This window comes from Gobio gobio, assembly GCF_949357685.1.
Source record: "Gobio gobio genome assembly, chromosome: 12".
In the NCBI taxonomy this organism is placed as follows: domain Eukaryota; kingdom Metazoa; phylum Chordata; class Actinopteri; order Cypriniformes; family Gobionidae; genus Gobio; species Gobio gobio.
In genome coordinates, this window is record NC_137105.1 from 44,064,755 (window position 1) to 44,082,937 (window position 18,183).

An 18,183-nucleotide genomic window follows, 5' to 3' on the forward strand; every position below is an offset into this window, starting at 1 on the left:
TCGTAATTTCGTAGCTCCATTGATCGTGGCTTTTCATAGTTGGAGTGCATGTGGTTAACTCAGAGTCAGTCTACTCAGAGTTGATTGAACTACCTCAATTCAGCTGTTCTGAAACCCAAAACTCAGAGTTTCCCATCTCAGAGTAAGTCAACTCAGATTTCAGGTTTAAACTCAGAGTTGGTTGAACCTCCTTACTGAAATGGGCCCCAGGAGTTGAGGGTATATGTAACGGTAAGATAACCTTGTTTTCTGGAATACCCGCCTGACTGACAACAGTGGTGATGCGCCAAGTACCTTTGTAATATCTTCACTAATATCTTCTGTTGCAGAAGACTGATGTGAAATGAGGTAATGGGTTAATCTGATGTAAAATGATGCAACAGTCTGTACTGTAGCTATATAGAGACTGCTCTGCAGATCACTGGAGATCTCCACAGGTTATCACTTGCAGGAGGTTTAAGAGCGCTTGTGTTTAAAATGCGGCCAAGTGGCAATGGATGGCCTACATGGCTCATGTTACAGCCCGTCGAAGTGCACCGCTTCTAGGCGGGGAGCTATAAATAAATCAAGCTCATTGCCATATGCAAAGCTCAAAGGCAGTCAGAGCAGAAAAGACCTTGCTTACTGACCAGTGAGTCAGCGATTCAGCGAGGGCCTCAGTTTAACCCGATAACATAGACTTCACAGTCATTACCGTAAATGATGAGTTGTTCACCTTGTTGAGCTGTGCATTGATCCAATTTGTGAACGTCCTCTTCTGAATCTGCTCCTGTTCCACTGTTAAAACAATATAATATCAGATATGATTTCTTTTTGGACAAAACTCACATGTTGAAAAAAAAGGTGCGTGTAGGAATCAGTATGAGTATGTCGGCATAACTAGAATACATCCATAGAAAAATATGTACACATCTTGCCAGAGAACAGCTTTGGGGCTTTCTGGTTTATAGCACATCAAAAACACATCATGTCTTCATACATAACTATTTATAAGCGGAGAACATTGCATGACCACTGGAAACCTGGCTCGACTTACCGATCTCTGAGCCACCAACAGCCTCCACCTCAAACAAGGCTTTGAGAGACACCATTTTCCTTCGTTCCTGTTTGAAATTTTCCCTCATTTAGTGTTTCCCTGAACACCCATGAAGACGCTCAGTCAGCTCAACCACCCACCCACCCATCACAGTTGTATTTAATTTGAACTTCTTCCCATGCTATTAAAGGTAGACTGGCCCATTCCCTCAATAGGAGATGTTCATTTAGTTTTGTGGGACAAGATCCAACAGGCTGAGTCAGTAACCCACTGGACATCCACTGGACATCCAGCCACAAAGGCACTTAACTGGTGTACAATAAAGATCCCTTATGACAAACAACAATATAAATCCATGTTTTAGCATACAGTCAGTGGGGTTAAAAAAAACAAAGAAAAGTTGTGTGTGTGTATAGTGCTGTCAACGTTAACGCATGCGATTAATAATTTTCAGTTTAACGCGTTAAACATATTTAACGCAATTAACACAGCATCCGTTTTTTTCTGTCATCCTTTGGCAAGCGTTACATTATACGATCATGCTCTTATTCGTGCAAATGCTTTTAAACCATTCAAGCGCGGAAGACAAAGAGAACGTGCTGTCTGTGGATGTCCTGTCTATGTGACACACACACACACACACAACGCACAGAAAGATGCGCACCAGTATCGTGCGCACAGAAAGCACACCAGAAACGAGTTCTCTTTCATGCTTGAACAAACAATAACGCACATAATTATGCCAAAATGTCAGTTGTCAAGAATCCTCATAAAAGCAGTCTTAAATTAGTTAAATAATGAACGTAAAGAGCCGATGAGACGAGTGAGATCTGAATCATGTGCGGCAGTGGCAGATCTTAAAGTGACAGCAGCCACTAATGCTGTCTGTAATTAATGTTAATCAAACAACAAATGAAACAGAGAAAAATCACTCACTGCTCTTGACTAAAGAACTTGTAGCTTTAATAAGGATTCATCTATATTTCATTTAAAGAGGGTCTTTGTATACATCAAAAAGATATCATGTGCATTAAATTCAGAACTCAAATGCAACCTTATGATATTTACACCGTAAACTACATTTAAAAGAGTGTCTTTGTATATATCAAAAATATATCATATGCATTTAAACTCAGAACCCCATTGCATTCATAAAATCTGTTAGTTAGATCTAACTAAAGCTGCCAAATTGTTAAAAGTAATGTGTGCTAATCTTTATTTAAATGACATAGGGTGTCATCATTCTACTAAAGAGACAAACATGTGATGTCACTCAAACACGAGTTCAGACTAACTGTCGTCATAGCAAACATTCGGCTGCCTGGAAACCATGCACCAGTGAGCGGAGACTGTCTGAACTGAGTCGATAGTTTTAACTGACAGGAACGCTGAGACACACGACACACACAGCTGTTAAAGTCAGAGGAAATGAAAGAAGAGATAACAATAACATCAGGTTCAAAGGTCTTCAAGGGGATTTTGCTTCATAACAGAGCTACAGTTAAACTGAGGAAAGGTGGTAAATGAATAATCGTTCAGAAAAAAAGAATAATACATTACAGAAGAAAATGAACAGCTTATTGTCCTCACAATTGATGCCTGAAGAGTTAAAGATAAAATGCTTTGCGAGGTGCGAGTTTTAGGTGGGACCAAACAATGGAAGACAGGGAGAGTGTTCGGGAAAACAATCATTATTTTTGCAATGTGTTTGATAGAGCAGAACTCACACGCTTTAATTGTAAAGTTACTGTGTACTCAATATGATATTTACTCAAGATGGTGATCAACATGTTCTAGAAAAAGGAAAACTTTACTTAAGGCTAATTCATACCTCACAGACAGACGCCAACAAATACCGACAGACACATTCGGATCAATGCGTTACCCCTGTCGGCGTTTGTTGCCGTTGGGGTTTGTCTTCACCCAACTGAACATGTTCAATCTGCGTTTATCGGGTCTTGGAATGTCTGAGCAGTGTGTTATGAATATCCAACAAACTCTGACATACTTTAATCCTTTACTGAAATGAAAATACCCAAAACCTCATGAACATCACACACAACTCGTATACTATCATAATTGTGTGTTTATTAGCTTCATGTTTGATGCATAGAAACATTTCTCTGGGAAGAGGAAACACAGACAGACAGCGTAGGAAGCCGCTAATGGTCATCAGATTTGCATAAATCAGTGGATAATGAATAGAAATGGTGATTCTGTCTAATTAATATTAAGTAAGCTTGTGTATCAATATCAATATTTCACCAAGTATGCACACTTTTGGACTAAAAGCCCTAATGGACGCTGTCCAGTGCAGCTGTGTGAACACAAATAAACTGCAGCAGACTAGTGTTGTCACTATTCCAAAATTATGACTTCGATATGATACCTGACTAAAATACCTCCGTACCGATACTGAATCGACACCACTGCAAAAAAACTGTAAAAGTAATATGACAGAACTTACTATTCATTGTTTTATACATTTTTTTTTTACCTTAAAAACTCAATTGGCCAGTATGTTCCCGTCCTGCTTTTTGACCATTCCCTCCTCTTTATTTAATTTAATTTAAATAGAAATTTTATATTTTTTAATGTAATTTTATAATTACAATACAGATATTAAATTTAACTTTATCTTAGTTTTTTTTTTAAATAAGCAAAATGTAAATTACAAACAATTTAACAAAAACAGTGCTTTATTTTCAGCTACAGTAGGTCTATTTAACAGTAGCATTCAAGAAAGAAATTAAATAATCAAATGTAAAAAAAAAAACTGCATAGTCTTTACTCTATAAATGAAAAGTTAATATATAAATATATAAAAGTTATTCAGTCAAGCATGGAGTGATTTTCTAATTTTCTTTTGTTGTTTGATTAACATTAAATCACACAGAATTTTAGGTCCGGCCCTTTAAGACCTGCACGGACCCAATCCATTGTAACACATCCGATTTCTCACTCAACTCTGTATACATTCACTAAAGACATACCCGATTTTACCTGAATACTCGCCAGGACGTGCATTTTTGCTATTTTTAAATCTTTTTTGACCATTCAAACCCGATAATCCGCAAAACTGACGTCATGATCACGTGCTGCCTGAGAGAAAGGAGTGTGCGCGTGCTTCAGGTCAGAGTCCGGCAGCACGGGCACGCCCCGCATCGCGTTTTATTTTCTCATGCATGCATTTTTCTGTTGCTTTCTTTGTCATACGCTGTGTGTATATATTTGACTGTTCTGCTTCCATTGTTTAGTGAACGGTGAACGTAGAGCTCAGCAACACGCCCTGAATCCTGCTGTCACACATCGACGCAAACTAAGAAATACTGCTCTTATTAGAGTGCAGTGCTGTCATTCTTAAAGTACCGGTACTAATAACATTTTATATTGTACCGTTTTTAATAGCAGGGTATCGGGATACTTTTCTAGTACCGGTATATCGTGCAACACTACAGCAGAAGTGACTGAATATGAATGCGTGTTGTTATTCTATTCAAATTATCATAAGTTACTGATTGATTATTTTGCACTCCTGACATAAATTAAGAAATGACTGTCACTGCAAGTGAATTTTATCATAAACAGAGGACAAATATCAACACTGGAGTATTTAATCTTTCTACTAAAACAGATCAACTGCAGTTCTCTGCATAAATTCAAGAAGGCAAGACACGTTAAGACATTCTGACTCAAAGTTTGTCTGTGTCTGTTGGGGGCAGTGTGAACATGACAGTTATCTTTCAAGAAATTCGAAATCCAACGGCCAACTTCTAACACACCCTTTCAGAACATGTTTTTGTATAAAAACGTAGTGAGTCAACAGTTTACAATTTCTCTCGCTGCCTGGAATCCGCCCTAAATCTCAGAAAGAGGAGACAAATGGGAAGGAGACCGTAGAACAAATAACAAAGCAAACAGACTATCTCAGGTGGTGATCAGCGCATTTATGATGGGATAGATTTTTTTACCCAACAGATAATGGAGAATCCTTTCAGTAAATGACTCCTCATTCATTGGAAAATTATTTCCTTGTGATTGTTGTAAATTGTATAATTTTTTTCAAGTTTATATATATATATATATATATATATATATATATATATATATATATATATATATATATATATATCATTTTTGCCTTTTTACAGTCATAAAATCCCAATTATTTCTCTTTGTCTGTGTAACGACGTAGCTACGGCGTACACTCGATGCAGAAGTATAAATTGGACTTAACAGTGTGTGTGGGTGGTTGTGAGTCATCCCTTTATTTCGGTGCGTGTTCGTTGATACATTTGTCAACAACTCAAACAAATTAAAAACAGTTGCTGTGTTAAGGCCTTTTCCATTAATTTCCTATGGTCTGTCAATTTTGACTGCAAACAGCCATGGTGTGACTTTTTGTATGGACACTTAAGAAGACTCATCAAATAAAGTCCAGTTTTGATTGTTTGTTTGTTCAAATGGCACATCTAACCAGACAGATTAAGAAAAGCATTTTTACACAAAAAATAAAAACAAAACACCAAAATCTCATAAGAGTTAAGACTAACCTTGTAAGAGCAAGTGTACATCATCAATGTCCAGTAGGACACCCCTCTCATCCTCAGCAGGAGCGCAGGTTTCTTCTCCTGACGCCATGACTGATGCTTTGACACTCTCAAACACTCATTCCCACTGATGAAAAAACAAAACAAAATAATGACAGTGAATTCATATACAGTATTCTGCTATTATTATCATAAACACACCACAATGTCATTAAAGGTGCAGTGTCTAATATTTATGAGGGTCTATCAACAGCAATGCAATATAATATAATATACATAACTATGTTTTCAGTGTTGTATAAAGACCTTACATAATGAACAGTTATGTTTTTATTACCTTAAAATGAGCCATTTCTATCTACATACACCGCAGGTCCCCTTACAGTGAAGTCGCCATTTTGAGCCACAGTATTTCTAATGTAGCCCTAGACGGACAAACTGCTAGAGCGCTAGCTACTCTCTGCTGTCTTAGACGATGACATCTTTGTCCTGTGTTGGCCACCATAGCTTCTCTATGTGCTTCAAAAGGGAGGGGTCCACGATGTAAGGTTGAAATTCGCAACCTCACCACTAGATGCCGCTAAACACCTTACACATCTTAAAGTAAGTTTTGCCGCTAGAGGTCGCTTATTCAAAACAATAACAAAGAGACGTAGCTTAATGACGGCGTAAATGAGCACGGAATCGTGGGAGATGACGTCTTCACCTCCACAGATAATGTAAAGCACTCCGACAGGACTCAGGAATCATGTTCATGGATGAGCGAATGTATTAAAGTTTTATTAACGTAACTGTAGTATGAAGAAGGGTGGGGCCGAGAGCCATGGGAGTGGAACGAGGCCGGTGGAGCGAATGTTAAAAATAGAAACCTGCACGACTCGCCAGTGAGAGAGGACCAGGCCTGGGACATCTTACATTGCTTTTTTTTAAATTATGCTTATATTCCGCAGTCGAAACAGTTGTTCCTTTCATTTAGTTTTTTAAGTTTATTTTACGATAAAAGTTATGCTTCACGCTTGCCAGTTCCCGCCTCCTCCCCTGAACTTGAACTTTGCTACAGTTACATTTGATCACTTAAATTCACATCATATAAGTCTAATGAAATAGCTGCTAGTGCTGAATTATTACTACAGGTCACTTTATTTGACGAATTAAAATTGTGGGGTAATGCAGCGCTGTTTGGTCAAAACAATCATACTAAAATACATTTCAGTGTGTTGAAAGTTATGTTACAAAGTTTATTTGTTTTCTGTCGATAAAGGTAACCAAACAGTTGCTCACCTGCCTAATAAAACACATAATATATTAAGGCACATGTAGTGTTTCCATGGATTCTACAAAATTGAGGGTAACATGGATATAACGTCATTGACAGGAGACGCAACGCCACAGGCTGTTAAAATTTTCTGAATTTAAACATTGTTGGAAACATTCAGGATAATACAAATTCATAAGTCAACAATATATACAAAACATTATTCTAGTGTCTTTTGGATATTTTAATAAAAAAATCTTACATATTGTGCCTTCATTGCATACATCTTATATTGTAAAAATATTTAATTGGATCATATCCTTTTTGAGTCAGTAAACACAACATTTTATCTCCTGTGCTCTTGGATGAAAGTAAAAAAAAAAAAACATGAACTGGTATTGTTGACTGTTTGGGAACACTTTATTTTGATGGTACACCTTATACATTCTACTAACTACAAGTAATTTGCAACTACATGTCAACTACCATTCATTAGAGAATTAAGCTTGGTACATCATCCGAAAGAACAAAGAAATTTGTTTGTTTTCTCGAGGTGGCAAGAACTCCCAAACCAGGGCTGCGAGAACAAAATGACATAATTTGTTCTCGCAGCCCTGGGAGCGAGAACTTTTTTCTCTGTTCTTGCGGAGCATGTAATGGCCTTTAGACTGTTAGTAATAGACTGTACACTCGAAAATAAAATGCTGGGTTAAAAATAACCCAAGTTGGGTTGAAAATGGACTAACCCAGCAATTGGGTTGTTTTAAGCATTTTTTTAGAGAGTGTAGGACTGCACGGTTAATCAAAATTAAATCTCAAACGATTTGGCAAAGGTTGTGTTTTTTTTAGTAGTAAATGCTGCTCCATCTGAAAGTCAGAAGGTGCTCTTGCACAGAAACTCCAAATATGCCCCGCAGAAGTACGAGAACACACGTCATTCCATGAAATCCATATGGGCATCATACTATCGCTGTGGCTGAATAAACAGAAGATTGAAAGGCTTTGATTGATTAAACATGAATAATAAACACACGACTATGACAATATATGGTTTATCTGAGTTCTTCAAGCCTGGGGTATTTTCATGATAATAAAGTATATTTATACTTTAATTCTAATCGACATATTTCATAGTATGCTATACAGTGATAAATGCTATGTTCTGTGTAAGAAGCCACATCTCACAGAAGGAGGCTCAATTGTCGTTATGAAGTGAGTTTGGGGTAAAAATATGTTATTAAATGTTGTCTTAAGATGTAACTTCAGATGGAGAGCAGCATTTACTGCTTATCACAGAGCCGTGCTTCACTGACAAGCTGTGCATTAAAATTTTTTTTTACATAAATCGCAGCCATAGCGATTTCATAAATAGCATTAAGCCAAATCGGACTTATGTGTGATTTTGGGTTAATTGTGATTAATCGTGCAGCCCCAGAAGACTGTTGGGCTAGGGTTAGGTGTTAGAGTCAGGGTTTTTAGAATAAGCTGACATGTAATTGCAAAGTTACTTATAGTCAGTAGAATGTCTGTTGGATAGCATCAAAGTAAAATGTTAGCAGATATTAAGCAGACAGTCAACTAATAATCTAATGGGAGTTTCAAAGAATTAGTAGAATGTCTAAAGCGGACCATCGGAATAAAGTGTAACCACCTGTTTAGATATTACTCAGGAGTCAAATGTGTCAAATGTAAAGTGTCAAAGGACTTCAGCATGAGCCAGCAAAGACAGTAGTTTCATATGACACATAGGCTGACCCTTTGCCTAATAATGTATACATAAAAATAAAAAAAAACATCTGAGGCAATGTCTCAAATACTACATCGTGGTGATACAACATAAAGAGCTTCGTCAACAGACTCTTAATTACACAAATAATTCGGATGGTACTGTGAATTAGTTTGAGAGAAAGGGAACAGATAAACAGCATCCGCATAAAGTACCGACATGAAGAAGGAAATCAAAAAAGGAAGCATCCTGGGGAGATTAGGCTAATCATATTCCAAACCCACACATAATACTGGCTGCCAATAAAGACTAATAAATGAATACAGAGCAGTTAGTTACTAAGTGAATTAAGACGGAAGTATGATTCAAAGGATGTACATAATAAACAAACACAGACACACAGGCAGCCTGAGGGCTTATGACTTGATTAATCATTATCATTGCTGAAACGCTACATTGGCAAGTGTATATACAGGAGGGGTTATAGGCTTATTACATTCTATACAAATGGTATTTTAAATGTGATTAGCTTTTAATTGCGATCTTTCCATACTGTTTTTATGACTGAAAAATATAATAATAATCATTAAATAATAATAATTATTATACTTTTTTAATTAATATTGTCATTCAATATAATAATATATTACATTTATTATACTTAAAAACTATATAATTCATATAATATAAAATATAATATAATATGTGTATCTGGAAAACATTCACAGATTCGCAGCTTCACTTTTTCCACATTTTGTTATGTTACAGCCTTATTCCAAAATGTATTAAATTCATTATTTTCCTCAAAATTCTACAAACAATACCCCATAATGACAACGTTTGTTGAAAGAAGTTTGAAAGAAATCTTTGCAAATGTATTAAAATAAAAATAAAAAAACGAAAAAAATCACAAGTACAGAAGTCCAAGGAATTGTCTGTAGACCTCCCAATGAGCACAGTGGCCACCCATCATCCATAAATGGAAGAAGTTTGGAACCAACGGGACTCTTCCTAGAGCTGGCCATCCAAACTGAGCGATCGGGGGAGAAAGGCCTTAGTCAGGGAGGTGATCAAGAACATGATGGTCACTTTGGCATAGCTCCAGCATTTCTCTGTAGGAGAACCTTCCAGAAGAACACCCATCTATGCAGCACTCCACCAATCAGGCCTGTATGGTAGAGTGGCCAGACGGCACATGACAGCCCACCTGGAGTTTGCCAAAAGGCACCTGAAGGACTCTCAGACCATGAGAAACAAAATGTTTGGGTCTGATGAAACAAAGATTGAACTCTTTGGCCTGAATGGCAAGCATCATGTCTGGAGGAAACTAGGCACCGCTCATCACCTGCTCAATACCATCCCTACAGTGAAGCATGGTGGTGGCAGCATCATGCTGTGGGGATGTTTTTCAGCGGCAGGAACTGGGAGACTAGTCAGGATCGAGGAAAAGATGAATGCAGCAATGTAAAGAGACATCCTTAATAAAAACCTGCTCCAGAGCGCTCTGGACCTCAGACTGGGGTGACGGTTCATCTTCCAACAGGACAACGACCCTAAGCACACAGCCAAGATAACGAAGGAGTGGCTACGGGACAACTCTGTGAATGTCCTTAAGTGGCCCAGCCTGAGCCCAGACTTGAACATCTTTGTTGAGATCTGAAAATGGCTGTGCACCGACGCTCCCCATCCAACCTGATGGAGCTTGAGAGGTCCTGCAAAGAAGAATGGGAAGTGTACCAAGCTTTTAACACCATACTCAAAAAGATTTGAGGCTGTAATTGGTGCCAAAGGCGCTTCAACAAAGTATTGAGCAAAGGATGTGAATACTTATGTACACAGGATTTGTTTCGTTTTTTATTTTTAATAAATTTGCAAAGATTTCAAACAAACTTCTTTCATGTTGTCATAATGGGGCATTGCTTGTAGAATTTTGAGGAAAATAATGAATTTAATCCATTTTGGAATAAGGCTGTAACATAACAAAATGTGGAAAAAGTGAAGCACTGTGAATACTTTTCAGATGCACTGTATAATAAACAAACTACATTACATTACACACTACACTACATTAAATTATTAAAAAGTTACATTACCTGTATTTTTTCCTGTTAAACACAAACTTTTATATTTTTAGAGAACCACCAAGTATAGACCGAATATTAAATAACTGATAACCGATCTAAAAAAATGGTCCAAACCAGTCATCAATTATAGGAACCAATTATAGAGGAAAAAAAAGTTCACATTGTTTAAAAACGTAAAAAGCTTGATAATAGGACACAAAAAAGCTGTTCCTGCATGTTAACACAGACACAAATGCTAGCTCATCCTTCATATGAACTTTGAATGGGTCATTTGTAAGGATAACTGGTAGTGGCACCACGAAGGACTGTCCTGAACACTCATGACCTTGTTATTAAATGTGAAAATTACTAAGTAGTCATAAGAGGGTACTGTCTGAATCAGTGATTCTTCCAGAATACAGTCACTCATTCAGCACGCACACACACACACCTGTTCTTTCTGGATGAGATTCAGAGTCACCATCTAAAACAGCCAAAGAGGTGTGGAAACAGCAGCTTCACTCACCGCTGCCAATACTGACATCAAAAGGGCAAATACAGCCTTGGGAATATGCAGACATTATTACCGGCAACCCATGTACTTTTTTCCACATACGTGCACAGATGAAAAGGGAGAGGAGAAAAAGAAAGGGCGAGATAGATGGACAGACCGGCGAGGAATCTGATGCTATTAATAGGATAGATTGATGACCCGCAAAAAGCATTCTGTGTCAGCCAATACTTGCACTGTGTGTTGTACATGTGTAAATGTGAATCACCTTCATTTATATTAATTCCCTTAAACAAGCATTTGACACGAAACCTGATTGCATTTTTTTCTGTAATCCAAACCGCATGCCTGGTAACTGACACTTAGATTAAACAAAGCACAGGTGAATTCGTGGAGCTGCACTAACCCCCAAGTCAAAGTATGTATACAAGTCCAAATCTGAGAGGCCCATAATGGAACAACAGTTTTAAAAAGTGATTTTTCACTATTATTGTAACATTTTTGACAAGCCAAGCATGCCAGTATCTGAGTAAAATGTCATTTTATTTACGCCACAAAACAAACTTCAGTCTGTAAAATAAGTATAATGAACTATGCAAAAAGAAATTAAAAACAAAAATCAAACATAGTTCCCCCCTCACGCATGTTATCGCTTCCGTCAAAAACTTGCTGGGTTAGGAACAGTATAACTAAAAACATTGACATAACACACTCATGGGCAATCACTTCACTGAATACTTTCCAGCTAAGAAATAAGTAATTATTACCTTATGATCCATCTGTTTTAAAAAAAAAAACGTATCTGAAGATTACAACATTGATGTCTGTCACAAAAAAATAAAATAACGTGCACAATACACGGTAGTATTAACAAGAAGCAGAGTGAGTGCACAGGTGATTCTATTATTGCAGGTACAGTATATTTGGTGTCCAACGTCTTTTTTTCAGCTTTTTTCAAACGGTTTTATTTTTAAGTATTTTAAATAATTTGTTACTCATTGTCATGGATCACAAGATGTTACAGGCCATAACAATATAATATTTTCTGTAAAAAGTGTCTTATATACCGGTAGCTGAAAATCATGATTTCTGAATTATCATTGTGTAATCAAAATATTTACTTTTACTTTTCTTTTGGTAATATTTTATTCATTTTATTTATAAAAGCCCTAAATAGTCATTTTCCTAATTCTACAACATTCAATTGTTTAAAAGCCAATATCTTATAAAAATGTGTGTCAATAAATCTTGCGTAAATTCTGTTACTGTAATATACTTTGCCTTTAAATTGGTGGAATTATCTCCCACAACTATGTAAGATACAGGAAATGATGTCCCTTTTCCTCACTAATAAGATCTGAAGCACTGAAAGGTGTGTGTGTGTGCTCTCTGAGAAAATATTTTAATCTAAAAAGTTCACCAAGAGTTATTTTGTAAAACATCAAAATTGTTACCACAATATCCAAAGGAAAACAGAATTTATCACTGATCACACAGTGGGTTGTTTAAAAGTCTTTTAATCGTGATTTCATTACTGTTATGTGATGTGCTCTTAGCATTTATGCTAGCAAGTTGAGTTTTTGGCTAAAAAGTTTGAAATTGTCAATTCTGTTATTGTCAAACTCTGTTACCAATGCCATTTCTAATTTGTCTGTAACAGAGCTGACAAACAATGCTATAAAGAAATGACTTTTTTTGTTAAAAGTAAAAAAAAAGGAGTAACTTGTGTTTGGCAAGCACTGAATTATTGAAATTGAATAAGTTTTCAATAAGATGCTGGAAAGAATTTCTGTTAGTGAACAGTTTTTTTCCTTAACTTTTTGAAATGCCAAATGTATCTCCAAATGTATCCCTGGAAAGCCCACATGTACCAGATGTTTTGACTTTGTCATTGGTTTCCGAGAAGAGGGAGAAAATGGCAGCCTGAGTGGCTTCAACATGCTGTCTGTCAGAGACGATAACGTACCGAATAGATAACTCATTACGCATGCGAGTATAAATTTGTTCTTCACTCACTGAAATGGAACGGATCAAGGGACTGAGTGAAATACTTCACACTGCACGCTAAAGAGAACAAACGGCAATCCAATTAAAAAACTTCACTGGGTTAGTGAACATCGTTCAATGTGTGTTGGTTCCTGAGAAGAAGTAGGAACAGGAAGTTTTATGTTATATTTTACTACTCATTCTTACATTCCGATTTAAATATTTTCAAAAATGTTCTATACCTATAGATGAAATGTTAAAGGCACAATATGTAGTTTTTCGTCCGCTAGAGGGCGCCTATTCAAAACAAAGGTGTAGCTTGATGACGCCTGGATTGAGCGTGGAATCATGGGATTTGTAGTTTTCACATCTACAGCCGGTGGAAAAGAATCGTGATGGGACTCAGGCAGAAATCATGTTGGATGAGATTATTAACGTTACTGTAGTCTGAAGCAGAGCAGGGCCGAGTGTTGTGGGAGCTGAACGAGGCCGCTGAAGCGATGGCTAATTGAGAGAAGAGCGCGACACACGACTCAAGAGCAGCGGAACTTTTTTTATGCCACAGTCGCCGTTTTCGCTACTCCCGCTCATGCATATGTGGGGTAACCATAGACTGTAAAAAAATATGGACGTAGTGTCTGTGACGTCACCCATAGGATTCTGAAGAGCAGTTTTGAAGCGTAAAGTAGGGTCGAGCTGGCCGTTGCCATCTTGGCAGCGCGTCGCTCCCAGATAACAAGAAAATGGGCAAAAAGGCAGGACGTGGGTGGAGCTGAGGTGACGAGATGACTGACAGACAGCAGATAAACGGCAATCCACCTGTCACTCAAAGTGGCCATGCCCTTAATTATGCAGAACTTTAAGGCTTTATATAATGTAAACGAATGAGTTATTTAAAAAAATTCACCCCCTAACGTGGCGTTCACACCGGACGCGATTCGCGCGAATAATTTGCGCTAATCGCGCGAAGGTGGACGCTTGAACATTTTGAGTTTACTCGCATCATTCGCACGTGAAATTCACACGAATCGCGTGTGACATTCACTGCACAACAGACGCGAATTCGCGTTATGGGAGGGGCTTCTGCCAGCCGGCTCGTCTCATTGAGAAATGGCTGACATGGGCTGTGTTTACACGTCTTTTTTTTGTTCAAATCTACTGTTAATGTGTGACAAAACATAGTGTTAAGACTTTTTCAGTCGATAATGTAATTGTTTAAAGCTCAAATCTGGGGTTTATTTATATAAAGAGTGCCTATTTGAACATTTTATCTGGCGTTTTCGGAGTTGTGAGCTCCAGCGGACAGCGGCGCTCAGCGCTCGTCAAAGCCGGTGAGAGCAACCTTTCCTCGGCTAGTCCTTCTGACGTCTGCTGCTGGCTCTGATGTCTCTGTGGTGTGTCTCGAGCTACAATTTGTCTTGTAACGGCCGATCTTTGGTCTCATGGATCTATAATTTGTTCCCTGGCAAATCGTTTAGGCTGAGGGCAAAGAGAAGTTTCATTACTTTATATTTTTAGGCTATAACTGTACGTTGCAGTTAGCCTACTAGCACTGACTTTCAATGTTTGACTGAATTGTTTGCTTTATTTCATGTATAGCTTATTATACCTTTTACTTATACTCTTGTATTATTGATCATACATAAACTTGCATTTAACAAAAAAAGACTGTATTGTGTTTCATGTCATTTAATGTTATCACAGTGATAATCCTATTGTCTGAACCAGATATTAATATACAGATTTTCTCCTCATTGTTGTCACAACTAGAGCAAGCTCCTGATTGGTTAACGCGGCACGGAATATCTGCCAAAGTTCAGATTTTTCAACTTGCGCGAATCGCGCGTTCAAAACGCTCAATTCGCGTCCTTCGCGCCGCCTCATTCGCGCGAATCGCGCCGCAGAATGCCATTTCGCGTCTCTGCATTGACTTAACATGTAAATCACTCGCGCGAATTGCGTCCGGTGTGAACGCACCATAACAGTTGTCATGAAGGGCAAAATTAGCCGTATAGACCAAAACCACAATTTGTTCCAGGTTGTAAACGTGTTTTTTTCTGCTGTAAAGTTGGGCATTTTAACATGGGGCTCAATGAGATTCTGCTCCCTTCTGGAGCCTGTCCCTAGCGGCCAGTCGATGAATTGCAGTTTAAGTCACTTCCGTATTGGCTTCAAGAGAAACTGGAGGAGGTTGCCGCTTGGTGTCGTTTTTTTTTTTTTATCATATTAGATACATTTGAGTTTGTTGAAAATGATGTTATAACGTTACTGTGTTCGGCGGCTGCTATGAGACACTTGTTGCACACTGCAGTAAGCTAGATCCATATTACAATATCATATTAATAAATGCTGCATGGCTTCTGTTGCTAAAGCATGCAATTAATTTTAAAACATATTGTATGAAGGAGAAAATGCTGTATTACTGTGTACATTACTGTACATAATTAGTTTTCGGTCTATAAATGTATCCAAACAGTTGTTCCCCTTGTTTCCATGGTTTCTACAAAATAAAACCGGAAATCGTGGGTAAGGTATAGGTATGATGTAACTGATAGGCAACGCACGGACACAGTCCATCTCCTGGTTAAAAGTGCTTATTTCTCTGGATTTAAACACTTGGAAACATCTGGGATAATGCAAGTACAAAAGTCAAAAAAATATATAACATTGTTCTAGTGGTTTTTGGAAATTTTAATCCACAAATCTTACATATTGTGCCTTTAAATCAGTGATCTTGAGATTGAGATGAGTCCCTGGCCTGTACTCATATGCTGATGTAGATTTGGAAAGTTGACAGGTGATTTTTACAAAATGTAGTTTGACAACTATCTTCTCAGTTGTTTAAAAGATTAAGGCAATTAAAATGATCAAATGTTTTGATAAAAAAATTTAATTTCCCAATAAAAGATCATACATTTGTACATAATTTGTTACATTTAATCACTGGAGTGAGCTGACTTTTTTCTTTTCTTTTCTTTTCTTTTCTTTTCTTTTCTTTCTTTTTTTTCCCCTTCCTGTTCTAATAATTTTCTTTGTCGAGCACCCACTTTGGTCCTTTTGCCAATGATGTACGGGCTTTTGTTATGTCTTTACTCTTTACATTTAATTACCTTAATTATAATTAATTATAATAACTTAATTATTATTTTAATATATATATCTGTTTACACACACACAAACACACACAATTATTAAAGGCAGTCCAGCAAAAAACAAACAGTATAAGACTGCCTTTAGTCTTTTATTATATTTATTAGAATACTTTATATTCTAATATTATATTCTTTTTCAATATAATATTTCTGAATATAAAGTAAAATACAACAATAAATCGTAATGGTTCTTAAACAGCCTTCATTCTCTTTATGGAAAATTGTTTTACTTTTGATTTTTGGGTAAAATATGACCCGGAAATGTTCTTGACAGGCTGTATGAGATTCACCAACTAAAAGGCAAACAAATGACGGTCACCTATTCACCTAAATTCTAATTTAGATACATTACATTTTCTGTAAAGATGCTTTGAAACGATATGCATTGTGAAAACAAATAAATGTGAATTGAAAACCGCACAGCTATATAAGGGTCTCATAAATGCAACTCATAATGCGCACTGTCATAAGATGACATTCACGTCCTCATTCTAACGGTTCGACTTTGAGTGAAACTGTATCAGATGACACTGCCTGTGGTGGTGTTATTATTATTGCAAGGACACGGTTTCCAATGTGACACTTTTTCAAAGGTGGCTTCAGTTTTACACAACAAAACACACACATTTCTTGGTCATAATGCAAAAGCAGAAATCCTACTCTAAATAGATCTATGACATAACAATGACAGCGCCCCAAAACATCCAGCTAATTAGTGGAACAGCAAGACCAGACAAAGCTGAAAAGAACCTGTTTGGTGCGGTGTGATACAAGAATGGGTGGGGATGGCACTGATAATCACAGTTAGAAAGAATCCTATTACTTAGACACAAGGACAGTGCTGTTTAACTTATGCCTCAGCAAAAATAAGAAGACACAGGATAGGACATGGGGTGGGTGACCACTCCTGGTGTAATCTGTACATCTACGTATGATCTTTACACCTGAACTGATCACTTGCACAGAGGAAATTAGGGAAATAACTTTCTAAACTTCCATTATCTGTCACTTTTTTTGTGGACATAAAAACTTTCCTGCTGTTGTCACAACAAATAGTTATTGTTATCCAATCAATGTGAAAAGAACATGAGCATAAAGACACTGAAAGTTAAAAACTGGAAAGCACCATTAGTTTATTAATGTGAAACTAATGGCAACCTGTATGCTCTATAATTGTATAATACAGTTTATTACATTATTGAAAGTACAAGTCGCCTCTCGTACTACACGTCTGCATAGTCAAAACTGTTTTGCATAAAATTAAATAATAACTCTACAAATCATGAGATGTGAAAACCTCAATTAACTGATGGTGTGGTTAATTTTAGTGCCTTTAGTAGCCTACCTGGCAGTAAAGGTAGCCTGGCACAATCCATGACCGTTCATTTAACATAGAATGTTTTGCAAACTTACAGTGAATGAACGCTGCTTGCCGTCTGTTCCTGGCGATTCCTCTCAATTATTTCTCAAACAGCACATTTGGAAGAATTGGAAGTCGAAATGAAAACAAACGCTGAGCGCGGCGTCGCGGCAATGGTTTGTTTGAAGTGTTTTAACTCCGCCTTCAATCCTCTTGAACTTGAAGTTGAACACACACCTTTCTGACTTCTGAGCCATGCTGACTTCAAATCATTTTAAGGAATCGGTTCGTCCGAACGGTTCTTTTCAATGAACGGGTTCAAAAAGACGAATCGTTTGAATCATCACTGTGGCATGGCATTACGTTTTCTGTTTTTTTGTGTTCTTTAAATGTTAGCTAATTGTATTTGTATAGGCCTATGTGTGTTGTTTGTAATGTCAACATTTCACGTCTCGTTTTAACTCTCAAAGTTTAAGTTTTTGCGAAATGGTTCATAAAAAGGAACCAAAATAACCATTTAGTAGCGAAATAGAATGATGTGATC

General features: G+C 37.2%; 1 protein-coding gene across 1 annotated transcript in view; it reads right to left on the bottom strand.

Annotated features, from left to right (window-relative positions):
• Positions 1–5,677, bottom strand: part of syne2a (spectrin repeat containing, nuclear envelope 2a) — a gene marked incomplete at its 5' end in the record, with an annotated part of 120,539 nt that extends 114,862 nt beyond the window's left edge. Inside the window, 2 exons of the mRNA XM_079831393.1 lie at positions 716–777; positions 5,590–5,677. Coding sequence (XP_079687519.1) covers positions 716–777; positions 5,590–5,677 — 150 coding nt within the window. The remainder of the gene's footprint in view (positions 1–715; positions 778–5,589) is intronic.
• Between the last annotated feature and the right edge of the window lie 12,506 nt (positions 5,678–18,183).